This window comes from Cygnus atratus, chromosome 15 (genome assembly GCF_013377495.2).
Source record: "Cygnus atratus isolate AKBS03 ecotype Queensland, Australia chromosome 15, CAtr_DNAZoo_HiC_assembly, whole genome shotgun sequence".
NCBI lineage: Eukaryota > Metazoa > Chordata > Aves > Anseriformes > Anatidae > Cygnus > Cygnus atratus.
In genome coordinates, this window is record NC_066376.1 from 2,916,501 (window position 1) to 2,933,824 (window position 17,324).

At 55.1% G+C, this 17,324-nt stretch overlaps 2 protein-coding genes across 4 annotated transcripts; one reads left to right on the top strand and one right to left on the bottom strand.

The window, feature by feature from the left end:
* Nucleotides 1–219: 219 nt before the first annotated feature.
* Nucleotides 220–12,083, top strand: TOP3A (DNA topoisomerase III alpha). Of its 3 annotated transcripts, XR_007708869.1 has the most exons (21): nucleotides 245–319; nucleotides 826–1,073; nucleotides 2,175–2,234; nucleotides 2,601–2,674; nucleotides 2,979–3,054; nucleotides 3,604–3,712; nucleotides 4,015–4,158; nucleotides 4,707–4,877; nucleotides 5,102–5,202; nucleotides 5,332–5,406; nucleotides 5,525–5,607; nucleotides 5,724–5,931; nucleotides 6,104–6,289; nucleotides 6,757–6,886; nucleotides 7,299–7,412; nucleotides 7,493–7,658; nucleotides 8,053–8,196; nucleotides 8,438–8,560; nucleotides 8,848–9,581; nucleotides 10,657–10,885; nucleotides 11,022–12,083. XR_007708869.1 is itself a non-coding variant. In XM_050713807.1 (20 exons), exons 2-20 carry the CDS (start codon nucleotides 888–890, stop codon nucleotides 10,833–10,835), a joined length of 3,063 nt encoding a protein of 1,020 aa, XP_050569764.1. In that variant the 5' UTR covers nucleotides 220–319; nucleotides 826–887; the 3' UTR covers nucleotides 10,836–12,083. The 3 variants fall into 3 exon arrangements, 2 of the variants coding, with proteins under 2 accessions (XP_050569764.1, XP_035419149.1); XM_050713807.1 differs by having other exon boundaries at nucleotides 220–319; nucleotides 10,657–12,083; XM_035563256.2 differs by having other exon boundaries at nucleotides 251–319; nucleotides 810–1,073; nucleotides 10,657–12,083.
* A 491-nt stretch (nucleotides 12,084–12,574) lies between these two features.
* Nucleotides 12,575–17,320, bottom strand: MIEF2 (mitochondrial elongation factor 2). The gene is made up of 4 exons (XM_035563255.1): nucleotides 17,207–17,320; nucleotides 16,654–16,804; nucleotides 15,844–16,021; nucleotides 12,575–15,005 (listed from the first exon to the last, which is right to left on the bottom strand). Exons 2-4 carry the CDS (start codon nucleotides 16,795–16,797, stop codon nucleotides 13,951–13,953), a joined length of 1,377 nt encoding a protein of 458 aa, XP_035419148.1. The 5' UTR covers nucleotides 16,798–16,804; nucleotides 17,207–17,320; the 3' UTR covers nucleotides 12,575–13,950.
* Nucleotides 17,321–17,324: the final 4 nt, after the last annotated feature.

The window sequence follows — 17,324 nt, forward strand, 5'->3', positions numbered from 1 at the left end:
GAGCCGCAGTTCTGGCCTCGAGACGCCATTATGATTGTAGTCCTCCCCGCCGCGCAGCGCCGTGGGAGCCGTAGTTCTCGCCGCGCAGCGCCATGAGCGTTGTAGTCCTCCCCGCCGCGCAGCACCATGGGGGTTGTAGTCCCCCCCGCGGCGCAGATCAATCGCAGTTGTAGTCCCCTCCTCAACTCCCCCCCCCCACCCCCCCCCCCCCGCCGCGGCGCTTTCCGGCAGGACGTGACGCTGCGGCAAAGCGCGCCGCTTTTTGCGACGGGAGGAGAGCGGGAACGCGGGGGCTGCGGCTGAGGGGGCCCGGCCGCGGGTGAGGCCTGAGGGGGGCCGGGGCCCTTCCCCGGCACTAGGAGCGGCCGGAGCGGGGCCGGGGGAGGCCGTGAGGGGGCTGAGGGCCGGGCTGCTGGGCCTGGGGCCGGGGAGGCGCCGGGGGAGCCCCCAGCGGCCTGCTAGGGGGTGGGGGGGGGGGGGGGGGGGCTGGGGAGGGGCTCCGCGTCAGGGGCTCCGTGGCAGGGGCAGGGGGATGGGATGGGATGGGGGTGGTGGGTTTAAACCACAGCAGGGGAGATCTCGGGTAGGTACGGGGAAGAAATCCTGCGCTCTGAGGGCGGCGGGGCACTGGGCCGTGGGTTTCCCGTCCCTAGAAGTGCCCGAGGCCAGGCCGGATGGGGCTGGGGGCAGCCTGGGCTGCGGGAGGGGGCCCTGCCCACGGCAGGGGCTTGGGACCGGGTGATCTGTGAGGTCCCTTCCAACCCGAGCCGTTCTGTGATACCCGGGCGTTGCTCGTGTTCCTAACGCAGGCCGTCTCCCCACCAGGGACTGGCCCCCCAGCGAGGACGCGTGCCGCGGTGCCATGGGACCCGTCGCCGTTGCCCGCGATGAGCCTCCACGCGCGGCTCTTTGCTAGCCGAGGGGTCAGGATGCTGCCCCAGCCCTGGCGCTTCTTCTCGCGGGCGGCGGAGGATGTGGCACTGCAGAGGATCCGGAAGGTCCTGTGCGTGGCTGAGAAGAACGATGCCGCCCGGGGAATTGCAGATCTTCTCTCCAACAGCAGGATGCGGCGGGTAGGAACGCGCTGCGTCTCCTTGCCTCTTCCTCATGTGCCCACGGGTCTGGCGTAGCTGGCTACAGGCAGTCAGCTCAGCAGAGCCCCCCGCTCAGTGGCCGTGCAGCTCCTGGTCTCTTTTGTGTCTTATACAAAGCTCGACATGGGGTCTGTGGCCCTTTCTGTCTACGTGAGGGTACAAGAACTCTTTCTTTTGTGGACAAGCACCACTTGCCCAAATGGATCTGGGAGTCTTGGACCCATTTTCCTTCAGATCCTGAAGCCCTGCTGGGATTCAGCTCCCCAGCTGTGCTCTCCTTCCAGGCAGCTTTCTCCAGCCATTGAACTCAGCAGTGGGGGTTCCCTGTGTTGTTCCCAGCTTTGCAGTGTATGTAGAAGCCTTCGGGAGCTGAAACCATCTGTTCCCAGTCAGAAAGCACCGCTTCTGCAGCGTCAGCAAGTATCAGGGGCGTACTGAAGTTCACATAATGAAGCAAAGATGGTCTGTGGTTTGGAGAAGGGGAGTTCAAAGATCCCTTCTGTCAGCTGCTGCTTTGTTTTGTGACCTTTAACAGTTTGCATAATTACTTGGAATTTCCAAGCCAAGGAACTAGAAGCTGCTTCTAGACCGAACTGATGTCTGATTGCAAGATGTTCTTGAGAACCAGAGCCCTGGCAGTCTCAGTCAAGGAAGACGTTGCCATGCTTCTGTAGGAAAAGATTAAAATACCTGATCTAGAAACTCCTATAAATGTCGGTTAGGTGGAAGGGACCCAGAGCTGGCCCTGATAATCTTTTGGAGCAGGACGGTTGTTTGTCGGGAGCGGGGACGATAACTGGTCAACCCAAGTCTGCTCCGTACCAGTGATAACCCCGGCACCGCCTCCGGGTGTGTTTTAAAATACTGGTACGCTGGGAACGCCATTCCCACGGCTCAGTAAATGATAGGGGCAACTTCCATCCAACCTCCCTTGCCTTGGTGTTTTAGCTGCAGTACCTAATTTTCCCCTGCCCCGTATTTCTGTGCCCTGCCATAAAAGAGAAGATAAAGCGAGATGGAACGGGATTGTTTGGCTTCTGTTAGGAGCCAGAAACTTAGCGACTTTCTTTTTCCTTCCAGAGAGAGGGGCTTTCCAAGTTCAACAAGATCTACGAATACGACTACCAGATGTTTGGCCAGGTAGAGCTCTCTTTCATTCCGCTGCTGGATTAGAGAAGTGCAAAATGCTAATTATAGAAAAAAAAAAAAAGTCTGAAGTTACGAAACGCTCATCCAGTTTTGGCAAAAACAAGAAGTCAGATTTTCTTTTCTTGGCTTTCTTTCAACTTTCCATCCTTCTGTTTTCCCACCTGTCAAAAGCGTGATTTAGAATTGGGAGCTTCCTACAAAAAAAAGAAGCCAAGGAGGGAGCTTTGGGAAGGGAAAGGAGCCTTTTAGAAGAAGCAGGAGGGAGGTATCGGGTTGTGAGAACCGTGTCAGATCGTAGGGCTCTGGGGAGCTTACAGCAAACGATGGGCACTAATTACCTTGCCCCGTCTCTTGCAGACCGTCACCATGGTGATGACATCCGTCTCGGGACACTTGCTGGCTCATGATTTCAAGCTGCCCTTTCGCAAATGGTTTGTACTTAACTTATCCAGGGAAGTGAGGTGTTTTATCCAACTTCCCTCCCTTTTGTTCTCTGTGCGTGAAATAAGAGAAGCTGCACGTTTAGGGCTGCCTTCCAGATTTCCTCTCTTCTCTGATTGCATTTTGGTTCTGCTGCTTCTGAGTAAACTTGGCATTTCACACAGATTCCTAAGTTAAGGCCCACAGTATAATACATTAATTCCAGTACCTGAACAGCATTTCCTCATGTGAGAGCACCAGTTAACGTCTCACAATATGTTTTAGTTTCTTACGCGCTGTTTATCTGTTTGCCAGGCATAGCTGCAACCCTCTAGCTCTTTTTGATGCTGAAATAGAGAAATATTGTCCCGAAAATTACGTGGATATTAAGGTATGTTCTTGTTAACAGTTTCCTTGAAACTCAAAGTTCAGAGGTTGCCTCTGCAAATATCGTCTCAGACAGAGGGAGGATTGTACCTTTGTCCTTAACTGAAAAGTTCCTGCAGTTTGGCAAATTCCTCCTGGATTTTCTAGGACTACTGTGTTGTTCTTCTGTACCATGGAAGTCTCCTGCTAGTGTAAAATCAGAGCAGAAAACGAACAGCTGCTTTGTTAAGAGTAGAAATGCTGTTTCCAGCAAGGTGGAATTGGTAATTGCTACTCAATTTTACAAAAAATGTCGTTTTCAGAAAACAGACCGTGGTACAATCCAATCCAAGCTGTGGTTTTTTTTTTAACAAAGAATTAGATATAAATAAATGATTCGTTTCTTTTGAAAGCTGCCTAATCTCATGAGAGAGACAATTACAAAATGTTATTGCAACAATCCATCTCTGTGGATACATGTTGCACTTCGTGTTCACTTAGTGAGTCATTCTGAAATGAAATGACAAAGCCAGTGGCCTGGCGCGTCTCATCCTGTGTTGTTTTCTGGTCTCAGAGAACCCTTGAGCGAGAAGTCCAGCAGTGCCAAGCTCTGGTGATCTGGACTGACTGTGACCGAGAAGGAGAGAACATCGGCTTTGAGATCATTCATGTTTGCAAAGCTGGTGTGTAGAGCATCTGTTGCACCAATCTGCTTTCCATTAAAATGCTGATTTAACAGGTATCACTGCTCAGATCTAGTACCAGAGATGTCATTCTTACTCAATTATCAGTCTTGCTGTGTGCAGGTCAAATCCACTGGCTGTAATCCTGATAGATATCTGGCTTTGCTACACGAGAAATACGTTCCTCCCTTGGAAAGACATAGAATAGGTTGACAGCACACTCTTTTTAAGACACCCGTTTATTAGTTTATCCTTTCCATTGGCGTGTGTGTCACTTTGATTTATTTTTTTTTGTCTTATAGTAAAGCCAAACCTCCAGGTTTTCCGAGCCCGCTTTTCGGAGATTACGCTTCATGCTGTCAGAACAGCCTGTGAGAATCTCACCCAACCGGATCAGAAAACTAGTGATGCTGTTGATGTCAGGCAGGAGCTGGACCTCAGGATAGGTACGTAAACGTGCTTTGGGGATGAGAGCTGACTGCTAGGCCTGAGCTGCTGCTTACACCTCTTTAAAAGCACATGAGCAAGGGCAGGGTAGGTAGGCAGGGGACGGTCAGCTCTGGCTCTGTCATCAATGTGAAGTTTATTTTCTCTGAACTCTTGAACTCTTAGATTGCTGTAAAAATTAGATAGCTGGCTATCAGACTCTTCCTCGCTTCTCATTGAGCCACATGGAATTCACAATGTTAAAACTCGGCAAGGGGTACTTAAAAATCATCTGTTACTGTATCTCCGACACAAGACAGAAATGCCCTCTGTAGTTCCGATCGTTAGATCAGAACCAACTAAAAAACATCTCCTGTTTCACTGTAAACAACAAACTATTTGAAGCAAACGCTATGTTAATAGCTCATGCAGCACTGAAAGGCTTCTGCAACTTTTAGTATTAAAATTGGGGTAAAATTAATACTCAGACTATTAAAAGAGCCCCCTGTAGCATTGCAATTATCCTCCAATGTTATATTCAGTTCTAGTGTCCGTTTTGTTCTCTCAGGTGCTGCTTTCACCAGATTCCAGACGCTGAGGCTCCGGAAGATCTTCCCTGATATTTTAGCAGATCAGCTGATCAGCTATGGTAGTTGCCAGTTCCCAACCCTGGGGTTTGTAGTGGAACGCTTTAAAGCCATCCAGGCCTTTGTTCCTGAAGCCTTCTATAAAATCAAAGGTATGCTGGAGGAAAATGAGAACTGAACCCTGTCTTAAAGGGTTTAATGTCTTTGAGAAGGAAAAGTGTCAGGCAACCAACAAACGATTGCTGCAGAGGTGATTTCTCTTCCTTGGCCATGATCATTACGCAGAACTATAAAGGTTTACCAGTAGTGTTGCCCTATTGCCCCTGTCTTTTAGCTACATTACTACTCTGTCACTCTGATCTGGTTTTCAAAACAGTGACACATGAACATGAAGATGGCAATGTGGTCTTCAACTGGAAGAGGAACCGGCTCTTTAATCACACAGCGTGCCTGGTCCTTTACCACATGTGTATGGAGGTAGGAAAGCTCGTAAACAGTCGTGTGATCTAGCACCAGCTAAACGTTTCCCACATCCTTCTTGCTCAAGATGTTTAAAGAACAGCCTGTGTGAACTCTTCAAGGAGATTTTGCTTATTCTGCATTTAGGATCCTGTAGCAACTGTTGTTGAAGTTGGGAGCAAGCCAAAGAGCAAATGGAGGCCCCTGCCCCTGGACACCGTGGTATGTTTGAACTGTGCTGAAAAGGCTGATGTGAAAGAAGCTTTGAGCAGATGTTTTACTCACCACTCAGAATTATGCACAAATACATTTTTTTTTTTCCTGGCTCCTCCCAACACAGGAACTTGAGAAATTGGCTTCCCGCAAACTGAAAATAAATGCGAAGGAAACCATGAGAATAGCAGAAAAACTCTATACTCAAGGGTAAGAAAGCAAGATTTGTCTTGGTGAACTTAATTATTTTAAAAATAAAGGACCTTTAGACCAAAATGGGAAGCATCCTGGAGCACCTCTTAAAGCGTTCTTCTGTCTTTCTTAAGGTTTATCAGCTATCCCCGAACAGAGACCAACATTTTCCCCAAGGAGCTGAACCTCTCCGCCTTAGTGCAACAGCAAACACAGGACCCAAACTGGGGGGCGTTTGCGCAGAGGATTTTGGATCAGGGTGGGCCAACCCCTCGGAGCGGAACCAAAACAGATCAGGCTCACCCGCCCATTCACCCCACCAAATACACTGCTAACCTGCAGGTGAGTTTAATAAAGATAGAACTGGCTGGTTGGTACTGCTTGGAGAATAAAGATAGAGCTCTTAATAGTACGGTCGTTAGTGCAGTATGCTCACCTGAGATCTCATTAATATTTCTTGACACCTTGCTAACACTGGAGGAGAGCCTGACCCTCATTTTCTCTTTGATATTAGGGCAACGAGCAGAGGCTGTATGAATTCATCGTGCGCCACTTTTTGGCTTGCTGCTCTCAAGACGCCAAGGGACAGGAAACAACTGTGGAGATTGACATTGCTAATGAGCGATTCGTTGCTCAAGGACTAATGATCCTGGCCCGAAATTATCTGGAAGTCTATCCTTATGAGAAGTGGAGTGACAAGGTAACACCCTTGAAAATCATAGATGGGAGAGGCTAGAGTACCTGCAGTTTGAAACTGGACGTGGGTTGTACTGATGTGAGAACTTCCCAGCCAGCTTCAGGCCCCTGTAGAGAACATCCTGGGACAATTCCTGCCCCAGTGGCTGTTTCACTTAGAGCCATCTCTGCTGAAGACCTGTGCCACGTTACTGTGCCAGCTTCGGCTAGATTCTCCCCCTTCTGACACCGCAGGGACCGTACAGGGCTGCTTCCACGTTGGGAAGATTACTCACCCAGAGGAGCTGCAATTGCCATTCCGTGGTCTCTCTGGCAGCTCGTTACTGGCAAATCCTGAGCACCCCGAGCCTTGATCTCCTCCAGAACAGGGTGCTGTTGTGTTACTGCACTGGCCTGCAGTTAGCACGACATTTTGTCTCTTCAGTGAATGGTCCAGCAAGGCAGTTTCAAAGAGATTCTCCTTCCCTTCAGGTTATCCCACTGTATCAGAAAGGGTCTCGCTTTCAGCCCACTACAGTGGAGATGGTGGATGGGGAAACCAGCCCTCCATTGCTCCTCTCAGAAGCGGATCTCATTGCGCTCATGGAGAAACATGGCATTGGTCAGTATCGGCAGCGTGGCCTTTCGCTCGTGGCAGAGCTTTGTTCATAAGCTTCTCAGCTTACCTGGTACCAGTTCTGTCCCACCCTCAGAGCAGGGAATTCTCTACGTGTCACTTCAGATAAGAAGTTACTTAAATATATATAGAACACAGGGGTAGTAGAGACCTATGGGCAAATTCCAGGGATCCTAAGGAGTCTGCAGAGTGTCTCCAATACCGAGGGGGATGTGCAGGTTAGGGTCAAGGGCATGTTTGCACCTTGGTGGCCTCAGTGCCAACAGAATGCGAGGCCAGTGCTGCTTCTGGCTATACGTTCTGTCCCCCTCTCCCTTCAGCATCTTGCGCTCTGCAGTAGGCACAGGGGAAGTCTCCTCTCGGCACCTGATTTGACTAACAACCTGTCTGCTTTCAGGGACTGATGCCACTCACGCAGAGCACATTGAGACAATCAAGACACGGATGTACGTGGGCCTTACAGCAGATCAGAGATTCCTCCCGGGCCACCTGGGCATGGGGCTGGTTGAAGGTACGGGCAGCACTTGTTAGGAGGAGGGCAGGTTCCTTATTTATTCGTTTCTTTCACTTACCCTGCAATATGCTCCTCAGGCTATGATTCCATGGGCTACGAGATGTCCAAGCCCGACCTTCGAGCTGAGCTGGAGGCTGATCTGAAACTGATCTGTGAGGGGAAGAAAGACAAATCTGTAGTGCTGCAGCAGCAGGTCCAAAAGTACAAACAAGTCTTCATTGAGGCCGTGGCCAGAGCCAACAAGTGAGTTTTATCTTTACCCTCTTCCGCTTGCTTTGCCGTTCTGAGAGGTGCTGGCTTGTCATCTGCGGCTCAGCCTGGAGTGGGATCCTGTCACACTGTCTTCTTGGAGCTCTGCCCAGTGCATGCAGGCATCTGCGTGGGATGGGGCAACTCAGCGTGGCACGCTGTCACGGGCTGCTGCCAGCTGCTCACCGTGGTTTAAACTCTTCACATTAAATGCAGAGCTGGCTGGAGGAGATGTCAGAGTGCACTGACCTCTTTCTTCCATGGCACACCCACATCTAGAGGCACAGTGCTGAATCGTCATGCTCATGGAGAAGCTCAGAGGGGCTGTAATTCCCTGCCTGATTGCTTTTTGCAGAGGAGACAGGATGCTCTGCTTGTTTCCTTACAGGCTGGACCAGGCCCTGGCTCAGTATTTTGGAGAAGCCACAGAAATTGCTGAGCAAGAGGAAGTCTACCCAGCAATGCCGGTTCCCATTCGGAAATGCCCACAGTGCAACAACGACATGGTCCTGAAGACCAAGAGGAACGGCGGGTTGGTGACCTTCTCTATCATTTCAGACACAGAAGGCTGCTTTCTAAGTGTTCATTTACCTTCCCTCTGCAGCATGCGTGAACTCCACCAGCTATGTAAGCCGTGTGGACTCAGCTGAACCTCTTTCTCAAGTTAAAACCAAACGTTTGGACAGCTTCTGACAGCTGAGAAGAGAGAAGAACATATCACTGCCTGTCTTGACATTACCTCTTCTTCATTTGCTGCCTTTGTCCCACGGCAGGTTCTACCTCAGCTGCACGGGCTATCCAGCTTGTAAAACTGCAGTCTGGTTTCCCGATTTTGTGCTGGACGTGGCCAAGGACGAGAGCATCTGTGCTGAGTGTAGACCCCATCCTGTTCACAGGTAGGTCATACCAGGTATCCCTTCATGAGATGTAACCCCGCAGACGTTACGGGTTTGTCACCAGGGCCAGAGATTTCCGTGGGCTAGGCTGGGCAACCATTTTCTGTTCCAGTCTTGGAAAGCTGGAGCAGCACTCCTGTGGGTTGGGGATGGAAAGAAGGTGGGAGGAAAGAGGTAAACAGCGTCAGTACAGCAGAACTAAAAGAAAAAAAACGCAAGTCCAAATCGAGGTCTGTTGATGAGAAGCTGTATGAACTGATAGGTTTGCGTTCTTCCTTTCCTTTCAGACTGAAGTTTAAATTCAAGAGAGGCAGCGTTCCACCCATGATGCCCCTGGAGTTTGTTGGCTGCATCGGCGGCTGCGATGAGATGCTGAGAGAGCTCTTGGACCTGAAGTACTTACACAGGTCGGCGCAGCCCGCGCGGTCAGCCAGCCAGCAAGCTAACCACTTGCAGGCCAGCAACTCCTTCAGCAGAGCAAGCAGCGACAGCAGGCAGGCGAGGGGGACCACGAACCCGGCAGCGGGACATCTCCTCTCCTTGAGTACACCGAGAGCACACAGGCCTGCTCCTGCGGCTGCTCCAGACAACGGGAACAACGCAGTGGTGTGCAACTGCGGGAACGAAGCCACGCTGTTAACTGTGCGCAAAGAGGGACCCAATCGAGGCAGGCAGTTTTACAAATGCAACGCCAATACCTGCAATTTTTTCCTCTGGGCTAACGAGCAGTCAGAGGACAGGAACAACGCAGCGCCGTGGGGCTCTGCACCGCCCCAGCCCTTTGGGGGAAGGGGCCAAGCAGGCTTTCAGAGACCAGGAGGAGGAGGGAGAGGCCCAGAGCTCTTTGGAAGCAACAACTCCGGCTCAGGAGGTGGCACAGTCTGCAATTGCGAGCAGCCAGCTGTCACGCGCACTGTCCAAAAGGACGGCCCTAACAAGGGGCGGCAGTTCCACACATGCTCAAAACCCAGAGAGCAGCAGTGCGGCTTCTTCCAGTGGGCTGACGAAAACACGGCACCAGGTAAGGCTGGGCCTGGGGTGAGAGACAAGGCTTGGAGGCTGGTCTTAAAGCTAAACCGAGCAGACGTTGCCCGTACGTCCATAACGCTGTCACTGCACAGCTTTTGTAGGAACTCTTACATTTGGCAGACTTCAGGTTTGTCTTAGGATGTCTGTCAGCAGCGTTACAGCGCTTTAATTGTTGCTTGTAACAACCGAGTCAGGCTTACCTTTCTGTGAATGCCAGCAGGATACGTCCTCGTAACACAGATCCAGAGCTCTAAGCAGCAACAGGATGCTTTGCTTCTACACGCAGTAAGCTTGCGCGTCTGCCTGTCCATGTGTCCCTGGATGAAGCCCAGCAGGCTTCCCAGCAGTCTGTCTGGGACAGAATTTGTCTGTCCCAGAGCTTAGCGTTTGGTTTTGGGAGAGCTGTTCCTGACTTGATACAGAGCTGAAGCAGTGGCACCACGTTTGGCGATCTTAAGCCCCATTCTGTCACGTCAGGGAAGCTGCGGTGGCTCCCTCTGCCCTAGTTTAGGGACGCAGTGAAAGGCCAAGCCTGTCCGAAGCTTTGACACCGAGCGTGGCTGCAGTGGAAAGGTGCTGAAAGCAAATACCCACTAAAAAAAAAAAAAAAAATCACAAAGGAAAAAAAGGATGTGAAAGACAGAAAAAGCATTGACACAAAGGGACTGTAAGCGAAGTACAGAGGTGGAGACGTGGTGTGAGAGAGCTCCTCAACGCTGGCCTCCTCCTTAGACATTTGGCCCTGGAGGGGCAGAACCAAATTTTCAGAGCTACTTTAAACCCAAGTCTTATTCTGGCGTGTTTTGTTGTTTCTGCTTTGGCTGTAGCCCAGAGCACGCAACCAGAAAGATCGGTTTCCCCTGTTCTGTTCACACATTTCTCTAATGCTGCAGGACAAACGGATAACATGCAAATGCTCAGACAAACCTGAAGCAAGCGCAGTTTCAGGACTAATTTGAGTGGCTGGGCTAGTAAAAGCCTTGATCTCCTGCCATTTTGAACCTATCGCCTCTTTTTCACCTCTGTATATTTTCAGAGGTGCATAAATCCAAGTCGTTCCTTTGTAGGGGCTTCTGGAGATGCTTCGTGGAACCACTTTGGGAGCAGCGGGTACTCAAGGGAGCTGGGAAGTAAAACGAAGAGACCAAGCAACCTCTCCTCAGGAGGCACGGCCAAGAAACCACGGACCTGTAGCGTTTGCCACCAGCCTGGCCACACGAAGAAAACTTGTCCACACAACCCCTGAGCCTGGGTGGCATCTCCCGAGAGGCTGGGAGCTGCTACGGGAAGGAGCCTGTGAGTGCTTTCTGGAGGGGCTGGTGGCAGCCTGCTCCTGCCGGGGATACCTTCATCGCTCAGTGGGCCTGGGCAGCAAGGGTTCAACCAGCTCTGAGAAGCGGCTCCACTGCTTGCGTTATCCTTTGGTTTTCAGCTGCTCTTCTGCTGAGCTGACTGGAACACACAAAAGCATTTGGAAACTGTGAGCCTGCAGAGAAAACCGCAGTGGGTCTCGTCCACCGGCAGCTCCCCCTGTGGCAGTGGTCACATCCACACGGCATTTCTGCATGAGGAGCTGGGTCGTAGCCGCTGGGACAAGCCCCAGGGCTGCTTAACTCTCCTCAGTTCCCGGCTTTCCACAGTGTGGAATTTTATTTTAAAGTTGCCCTTCAGGGTGGAAGCTACCTGAGCACCCTTCCCCTCGTTTTGTCACAGCCCCGTACACCTCTTACCGTGGTTGTCCGTCTGTGAAGGAGAGCCAGGGGCAGAGATGATGGAGCTGGTGCCCGCCCTGAAGGGGAAGCTCAGCTGCAGTGCTCAGGGAGAGCCTTTGTTTGAGACTGCTCCTGAATTTGACGCTGCATTCTTCCTCAAACCGCGAGGCGTGCCAGTGTGATGCTGCTAGCTAATGGAGGTTATTTTTGTTACAGTCATAACTTTGTATTAAAAGATTATTTAATTTTTAAGTTCGATAACGGTGGCAACTTACTGTTTCTTCCAGCTTACGCTACTTACGCTGTTCCTGTAAAAGCATCCACCCAAGTCTTGTTCTTTCCATTCGCTCAGCGGAACAATACAGCAGCTTTCTTGGCAGAAACTCCCTGCAGCTTTTTTTTTTTTAAGCAGGGAGCTGCAGCGGGGTAGGGAAAGCAGTTTTATCTCCCTAGCTGCATCTGCTGTAGCGCTGCTGTCCAGGGAGAGAGAGACAACGGGCTGAACCTGGAGGGAGCTCCTTTTTTCCTGCACTTAGTTTAGTCTGAGCTCCCTGAGAACGCCAACCTGCCTCCTCCCTCTGTTTGGGCTCTCTTTACTTCAAAGCGAGTAGTTCCTCGCACCTCCCTTGCTCTCTTCTGCCAGAGGGCAGCGCTCGGCTGTTCCCCCAGGGCCTCTGGGGCTGCTCCTGAGCACAGGGCAGTTCCCCTGGGTCAGTACTAAGGGGACACAGCGCACTTCTAGAGGGTCGCTCGAAGCAGGGGTGGTCACAGCAGCACAGGTTCGCCTTCAAGTCTGCACAAGAAAAAAAAAAAAAAGAGCTTCTAACCCTGCCCCAGCCCATTGCTGTCGGCCTACAGCTACGGAGGAAGGTCAGGAGAATTCACGTTGCCTTTTCCCGTACCCCTCGCTCCCCCTCTTAGCAGCTGTAGCCTAAAAATACAGACCCAGTGGCGAAAATAACAGGATTGCGAGGCTTTGTGATGCGGTCACTGAGCTGGCAGCAGCCTCCAAAGGGCAGCAGAGCAGGAAGCGTCTGCAGAGCAGGCAGGCAGCAGGTTCCGCGTTGCTGATGGCACTGGCTGTTACCAGCCTTACTGGTTTAGCCCCAGTTGGTGCTCAGGCAGCGGAGCTGTGAGAGCCGCTGGGTGGACGGCACGAGCTCAGCACCAGCCAGCTCACACCGCAGCCCAGCACCCCGCGGGAGCACCGGCTGCTCCAGGACAGCTGCAGCCCTTATCACGGGAGGGGAGACAAAACAGAGCTGAGACGAGGACCGGTGTACGCAGTGCAGGTTTATTCTCATCGCTAACACTCGGGAAGTGGTTTGGAGGAACAGATTAATCTTCAGACCGAGAGGAAAGGCAGATTGTCATTTTTTCCCCTTCCATAAACAAGATAACTAAAGAAAACTAAACCACAACAGGTGCTCACGTTGAAGTCCATAGGATTTTTCCATCTCCACCAGTGTGCAAAACCAGCATAGCGCTTCCCGTTAAATACAAGAGTGCATTCCTTCACACCTGGACTGCAGCCGGAGCCAAAGCCCACTAGCAGCCCCTCCAAGGGGAAAAAAAAAGAACAAAACACTCAAACAGAACAGATCATAATAAAAAGCAGCACGAACCACTGCGGTTCTTGCAAGCACTCTGCTCCAAGCATCGTTCCCGTCCCTTCCTGCCCCCCCCCACCAGGCTTCAGGAGAACAGGACCTCAAGACAGCAGCAATACATGCACGGAAAGGTCACTTGACAGGCTGGAGGGGACGCCGAGGCTTGTTAGAGCAGCCAGTACCCGCACAGACGCTGGCAGTGCCACGCTGCAGCCCCCACCCAGGAGCCTGTGCCCCCAGGAGGCCGCAGCTCCTCCGCCGCCACCCTTCCAACCCCACAACGGCTCCAGGAAAGGGGCCCAGAGCCCCTCCTTCGGGCAGAACGGCCAGGTAGGGCTGAGCTTGCCCATTTGGCAGCCGAAAGGGTTTCCAAAGACTAACCCTGCGGTCACGTTCGCTACAGCAACGCCTCGCAGCGCCCGGAGAGCTGCACGGGCATCGCCTGGGCTTTATTTTGGGTTGGCAACATCCCGGCCTGCAGAGCTGGCGAGGGATGAGGCTCCCACCCCAGCCCAGCAGCATGGCACTGTAAGAACAAGTTGGGTGCTGGCAGAAGGACCCACACAGCACCCGGGACACCCCAAACCGTGAGGTTTGCAGCAGCAGCACAGGACCGTGCCTCTCCAGCTCCCTCGCGAGGGAAGGGGCTGCCCCAGGAGGCAGGGGAAGCTCGGCCCCGCTCAGGTCTCAGTTTCAGAGCACGAGGGGAGCCTGGCAGGCTGGGACAGACAGCAGTTCGCTGGGAACCAGGGGCCAAACTTGCTCCGTGTTGGCTCCCGGCAGAGGGGACTCGCCTTTAGGTACTCCAGGCACGGGCCGGGTTTGACCTGGGTAGGGCAGAGCCTCTCAGCACGAGGCTCCTTACACCGCCGCCCACCTCTTCTCAGGCACATTTTATTCCGAAGAAGAAATAGTTTTGTTCATAAAGTGCAAGAACTTGGCCTCTTACCGACTAGTCAACTAGAAGCATCACAACCCACGGCAGGGAGCAGCAGGCAGACGGGGCACGCCCGACGTCGGGGGGCTCCCCACGCGCCGCTCATTCCTCCACCAGCAGGAGCTCTGGCTCGGCTACAGCCCTGTAGAGCAGGAAGCCCATCTCTTCGATCTCCTCCTCCAGCAGCTCACCGAAGAGGTTGACTTTGTGGTTGAAATAGGAAGGCAGGACGCCTTGCTCCAGGTAGCCGACCAGCTCCTCCAGCACCTGCTGGAACCGGGCAGCGAGGCTGCCCTCTGCCCAGTCCGAACCGGCGGCGCTGAGGTGCAGGACGACGTGCGCCAAGGGGCTGCCGCTCAGTTTGCGCAGGGCAGGGTGGCTCCTGCAGACGCCGTTCAGGACGCGGAGGCAGCGCTGCCTGGCCCCGGCGTCGCCAGCATCCAGCTCCCTCACCTTCGAGGCCTCCGCCCTGCCGAAGCTCTCCAGCCAGAGGTTTTCCACCAGTCCCTCGGGAGGAGCGGCCAGCAGAACCTTGCCGTCCATCTCCACCACCGGGAAGAGGGCGACGCTCAGCTCCACCTGCTCGTGTTTCACCTCCAGCCTCAGCTCCCGCGAGGCCACGACCGGGCGGATGAGGCTCCCCAGGAGACCGCCGATGGCAGGCCAGTTGATGGAGGCCACCAGCATCTTGTGCAGGGTCTCGTTGAGCGCGTTGGAGGAGAGGTACTGACCCACGAGGAACTTGTCCCAGGGGCTGCACCCGCGAGGGAAATACTCCAGATCCCTCCTCTTGATCATCCAGTACCGGGGGTTTCTCACCACGGTGTCCTCCCCTGGGATGAGGCTCCAGTGCGTGGCGTCGAGGACCACGGGCAGCATGAAGTGGACGTGGTCAGCAGCGAGAGCCCCGAGGCCGTCGAGCAGGGGACCGCTGAGGAAGAGGCTGCCGAAGGGCAGCTCCGGGCACTTGTTCCTCAGGAAGTTCTGCAGCTCGGCGCAGATGCGGCGGGCCAGCTGCCGGCCGAACGCCGCTTGCGCCTCGTGCACGGCCGGGTGGCTGCTGGAGTGCAAGAGGAGCTTCTCCTGCAGCGTGAGGCAGCGCGGGGGGCTGGATTCGACCTGAGGAGGCTCCGGAGGTGCTGGGCAGACCCTGGGCTCTGCAAAAAGGGGATGGGACCAAGGAAGAAGTCATGGCTCTGGGCGGATCAGCTGCACCAGCGTCTCCTGCCGCAGGCATGGTGAAGGCACGAGCTCAAAGTTCAGCCCTCGACCTTCAGAGGTGAGGCTGACCTTGCCGAGAGGGGCACCACGCAGTGCTCTGACATTAACAGCGCCTTTCAGCCACCGCAGGGCTCACACTAACCCCAAAACCCAGCAGCACCCAGAGGTGCTAGAGGTGGGCAACCCAGGCTAAGCAGCAGCAGCAGCAGCCAGGCCAGGGACGAAGTGCCAGGGCCCCCCGCGAGTCTCAGCCCCACCGCTTGCCCCTGCCACGCTCGGGCAGACCCAGCCCTGCCCCGGTGCCTGCCGGATCGCTTCGGTGCTGCCGATCCTGCTCGGGGCGCGGTGCCTCAGGACCTGCCCCGCACCAAGCCGGGCTGCCTTCCCGCTCCGAAAAACACTGCCTTCGGAGCCAGCCGGCTAAGTCAGCCTTTGTCCACAACAATTCACGAGCACACCTTCCTCCCTGGACAGAGCTGACCCAAAAACCAAGCATTGTTCCGACGGGAAACAAAGCCCAGGCGGCCTCCTCCGCGACGGGCTGGCTGAGCCGCCCGGGCTGCGAACAGCGCAGGCACTGCCAAAAAAGGGGCCGCGGCTCGGGAGCCTCCCACGGAGGAAGGCACAATCGGGTCAGCTTTCCGACCACAGAGCTAAAAATAACGCGGTGCTCCCAGGCAGCCGGGAGCACAGGCGCAGCCTGCCCCAGCACATCAAGGTGATCTTCACCCGCGGAGCCCGGCGCCCTGACCGCGCGCTCGCCGCGAGCATCACCTGGTGCTGGTGGTGGAGCCGGAGAGAGCAGGGGCTCGCTGAGGTCCTCCCTCCTCTGCCTCTTGGGAGGTTTTTGCGCCGCTTTGATCAAGGCCAAGTCCTGCCAGCTCTCCTCCAGGGTCTTCTGCTCGGCTTTGGGATCGCCTTCATCGCGAGGGCTCGTGGCTCGGTCTATCAGCTGGAGGGAGAGACAAAAGGAGGGGATGCGTGCGAGGTCCAAAAAATCCCACACCTCACCCAGAGGGAACGCAGCGGGGGCTCTCCCGTCCCTGCTGCAGGCGAGGAGCTGCAGTCCCCCAAAGGCTTGTTGTTCTGGCCGTGGCACCCACATGAGCTGGGGCTGCTCACACAGACTCAGGGAGGGAAAGCCCCAAGACCACCAGCCCCCTCTGCAGAAAGCTGCCACCACCAGATGTTCCACAAGGAAAACCAGCACGGCAAGCTGTCCTCTCAGCACCATTTCTTAACAGTTACATCCCAAACTAGAGGACAACTGCCCCTCTAATACACGTGTGGGTAAGCACAGCTGCGTGCAGGGCTTCTGCTTGCCCAAACAATTAAGTTTACGAAGCCAGAAAGACGCACATTAGCTACCTACCGATTTTTAAAGGGAAAACATTCAGGTATCCGAACGGGAACCAGGCCTCAGCCACCTTTCTGGAAGGGACACAGCACCCCGAACCCCCCACACGAGGTTGCAAAGAGGGCAAACCGTTTGAGGGAGCAGCCCCGCAGCCCGTCTCCGCGTGCTGCGGCCAGGGAGCCGGGCAGCCCCGGCAGCCCCAACCCCAAGGCCGCCGCCAGCCTCACCCGTTTGACGGCCAGCGTGGCGATGGCGAGCACGGCCGCCCCGCTGACGCCCAGCACCAGCCTGGCGTTGGCCAGCAGCACGTCGAGGAGGCCGCCCAGCCCGCTGTCGTCCTGCCGCTTGCCCCGCTTGTGCGTGAACTCCATGGTCGCCCTGAGGAGGGGAAGAAGGACAACGGAGCGCCGTCAGCCGGCCCCGGGGGGCAGCCTCCGGCGGGGGAGGCGGGGGGGGGGGGGGGGAAGGCCACCAGCTGAGCCTCAAGGGAGGCCGACCGGGCCACCGAGGCGCTGGGCCCGACCAAGGGTCACCCCGGGTGCGGCTCCCGCGTCCTCGCCCGGCCGTTGCACAACCGTGGGGGGGGGGGGGTTGGGAACGGGACGGGGACGTTGGAGGTGGGGGGGGGGGCCTGCACCGGGACCCCCGGGAAGGGCTGGGCCGGGTAGACCCCCGCTCCTAGGGTTGCCAAAGGGGGGAGGGCGGCTGCGCGGGGGGCACCTCACCCGAGCCGAGCCGAGCCGAGCCGGTGCCCTGTCCCCCCCCTCGCCCCACACTCACCGCGCAGCCCCCGGTAGCCCCCCGTAGCCCCGCAGAGCGGCGCGGGACGGCGCGCCGGCGCGCCCGCAGTACCCGGCGCGCCTCGGCGCAGCCAATAGCAGCGAGGCTCCGCCGCGAC

Bases quoted from the DNA above. Each gene is read 5' to 3' on its own strand.
- TOP3A (XM_050713807.1), top strand. From the start codon at position 888: ATGAGCCTCCACGCGCGGCTCTTTGCTAGCCGAGGGGTCAGGATGCTG. The intron at 5,608-5,723 runs GTAAGAAAGCAA...GTCTTTCTTAAG, and splicing joins GAAAAACTCTATACTCAAGG to GTTTATCAGCTATCCCCGAA. The intron at 7,659-8,052 runs GTGAGTTTTATC...GTTTCCTTACAG, and splicing joins GCCGTGGCCAGAGCCAACAA to GCTGGACCAGGCCCTGGCTC.
- MIEF2 (XM_035563255.1), bottom strand. From the start codon at position 16,797: ATGGAGTTCACGCACAAGCGGGGCAAGCGGCAGGACGACAGCGGGCTG. The intron at 16,022-16,653 runs GTGAGGCTGGCG...CTCTCCCTCCAG, and splicing joins CCACGCTGGCCGTCAAACGG to CTGATAGACCGAGCCACGAG. The intron at 15,006-15,843 runs GTGATGCTCGCG...CCCTTTTTGCAG, and splicing joins GGCTCCACCACCAGCACCAG to AGCCCAGGGTCTGCCCAGCA.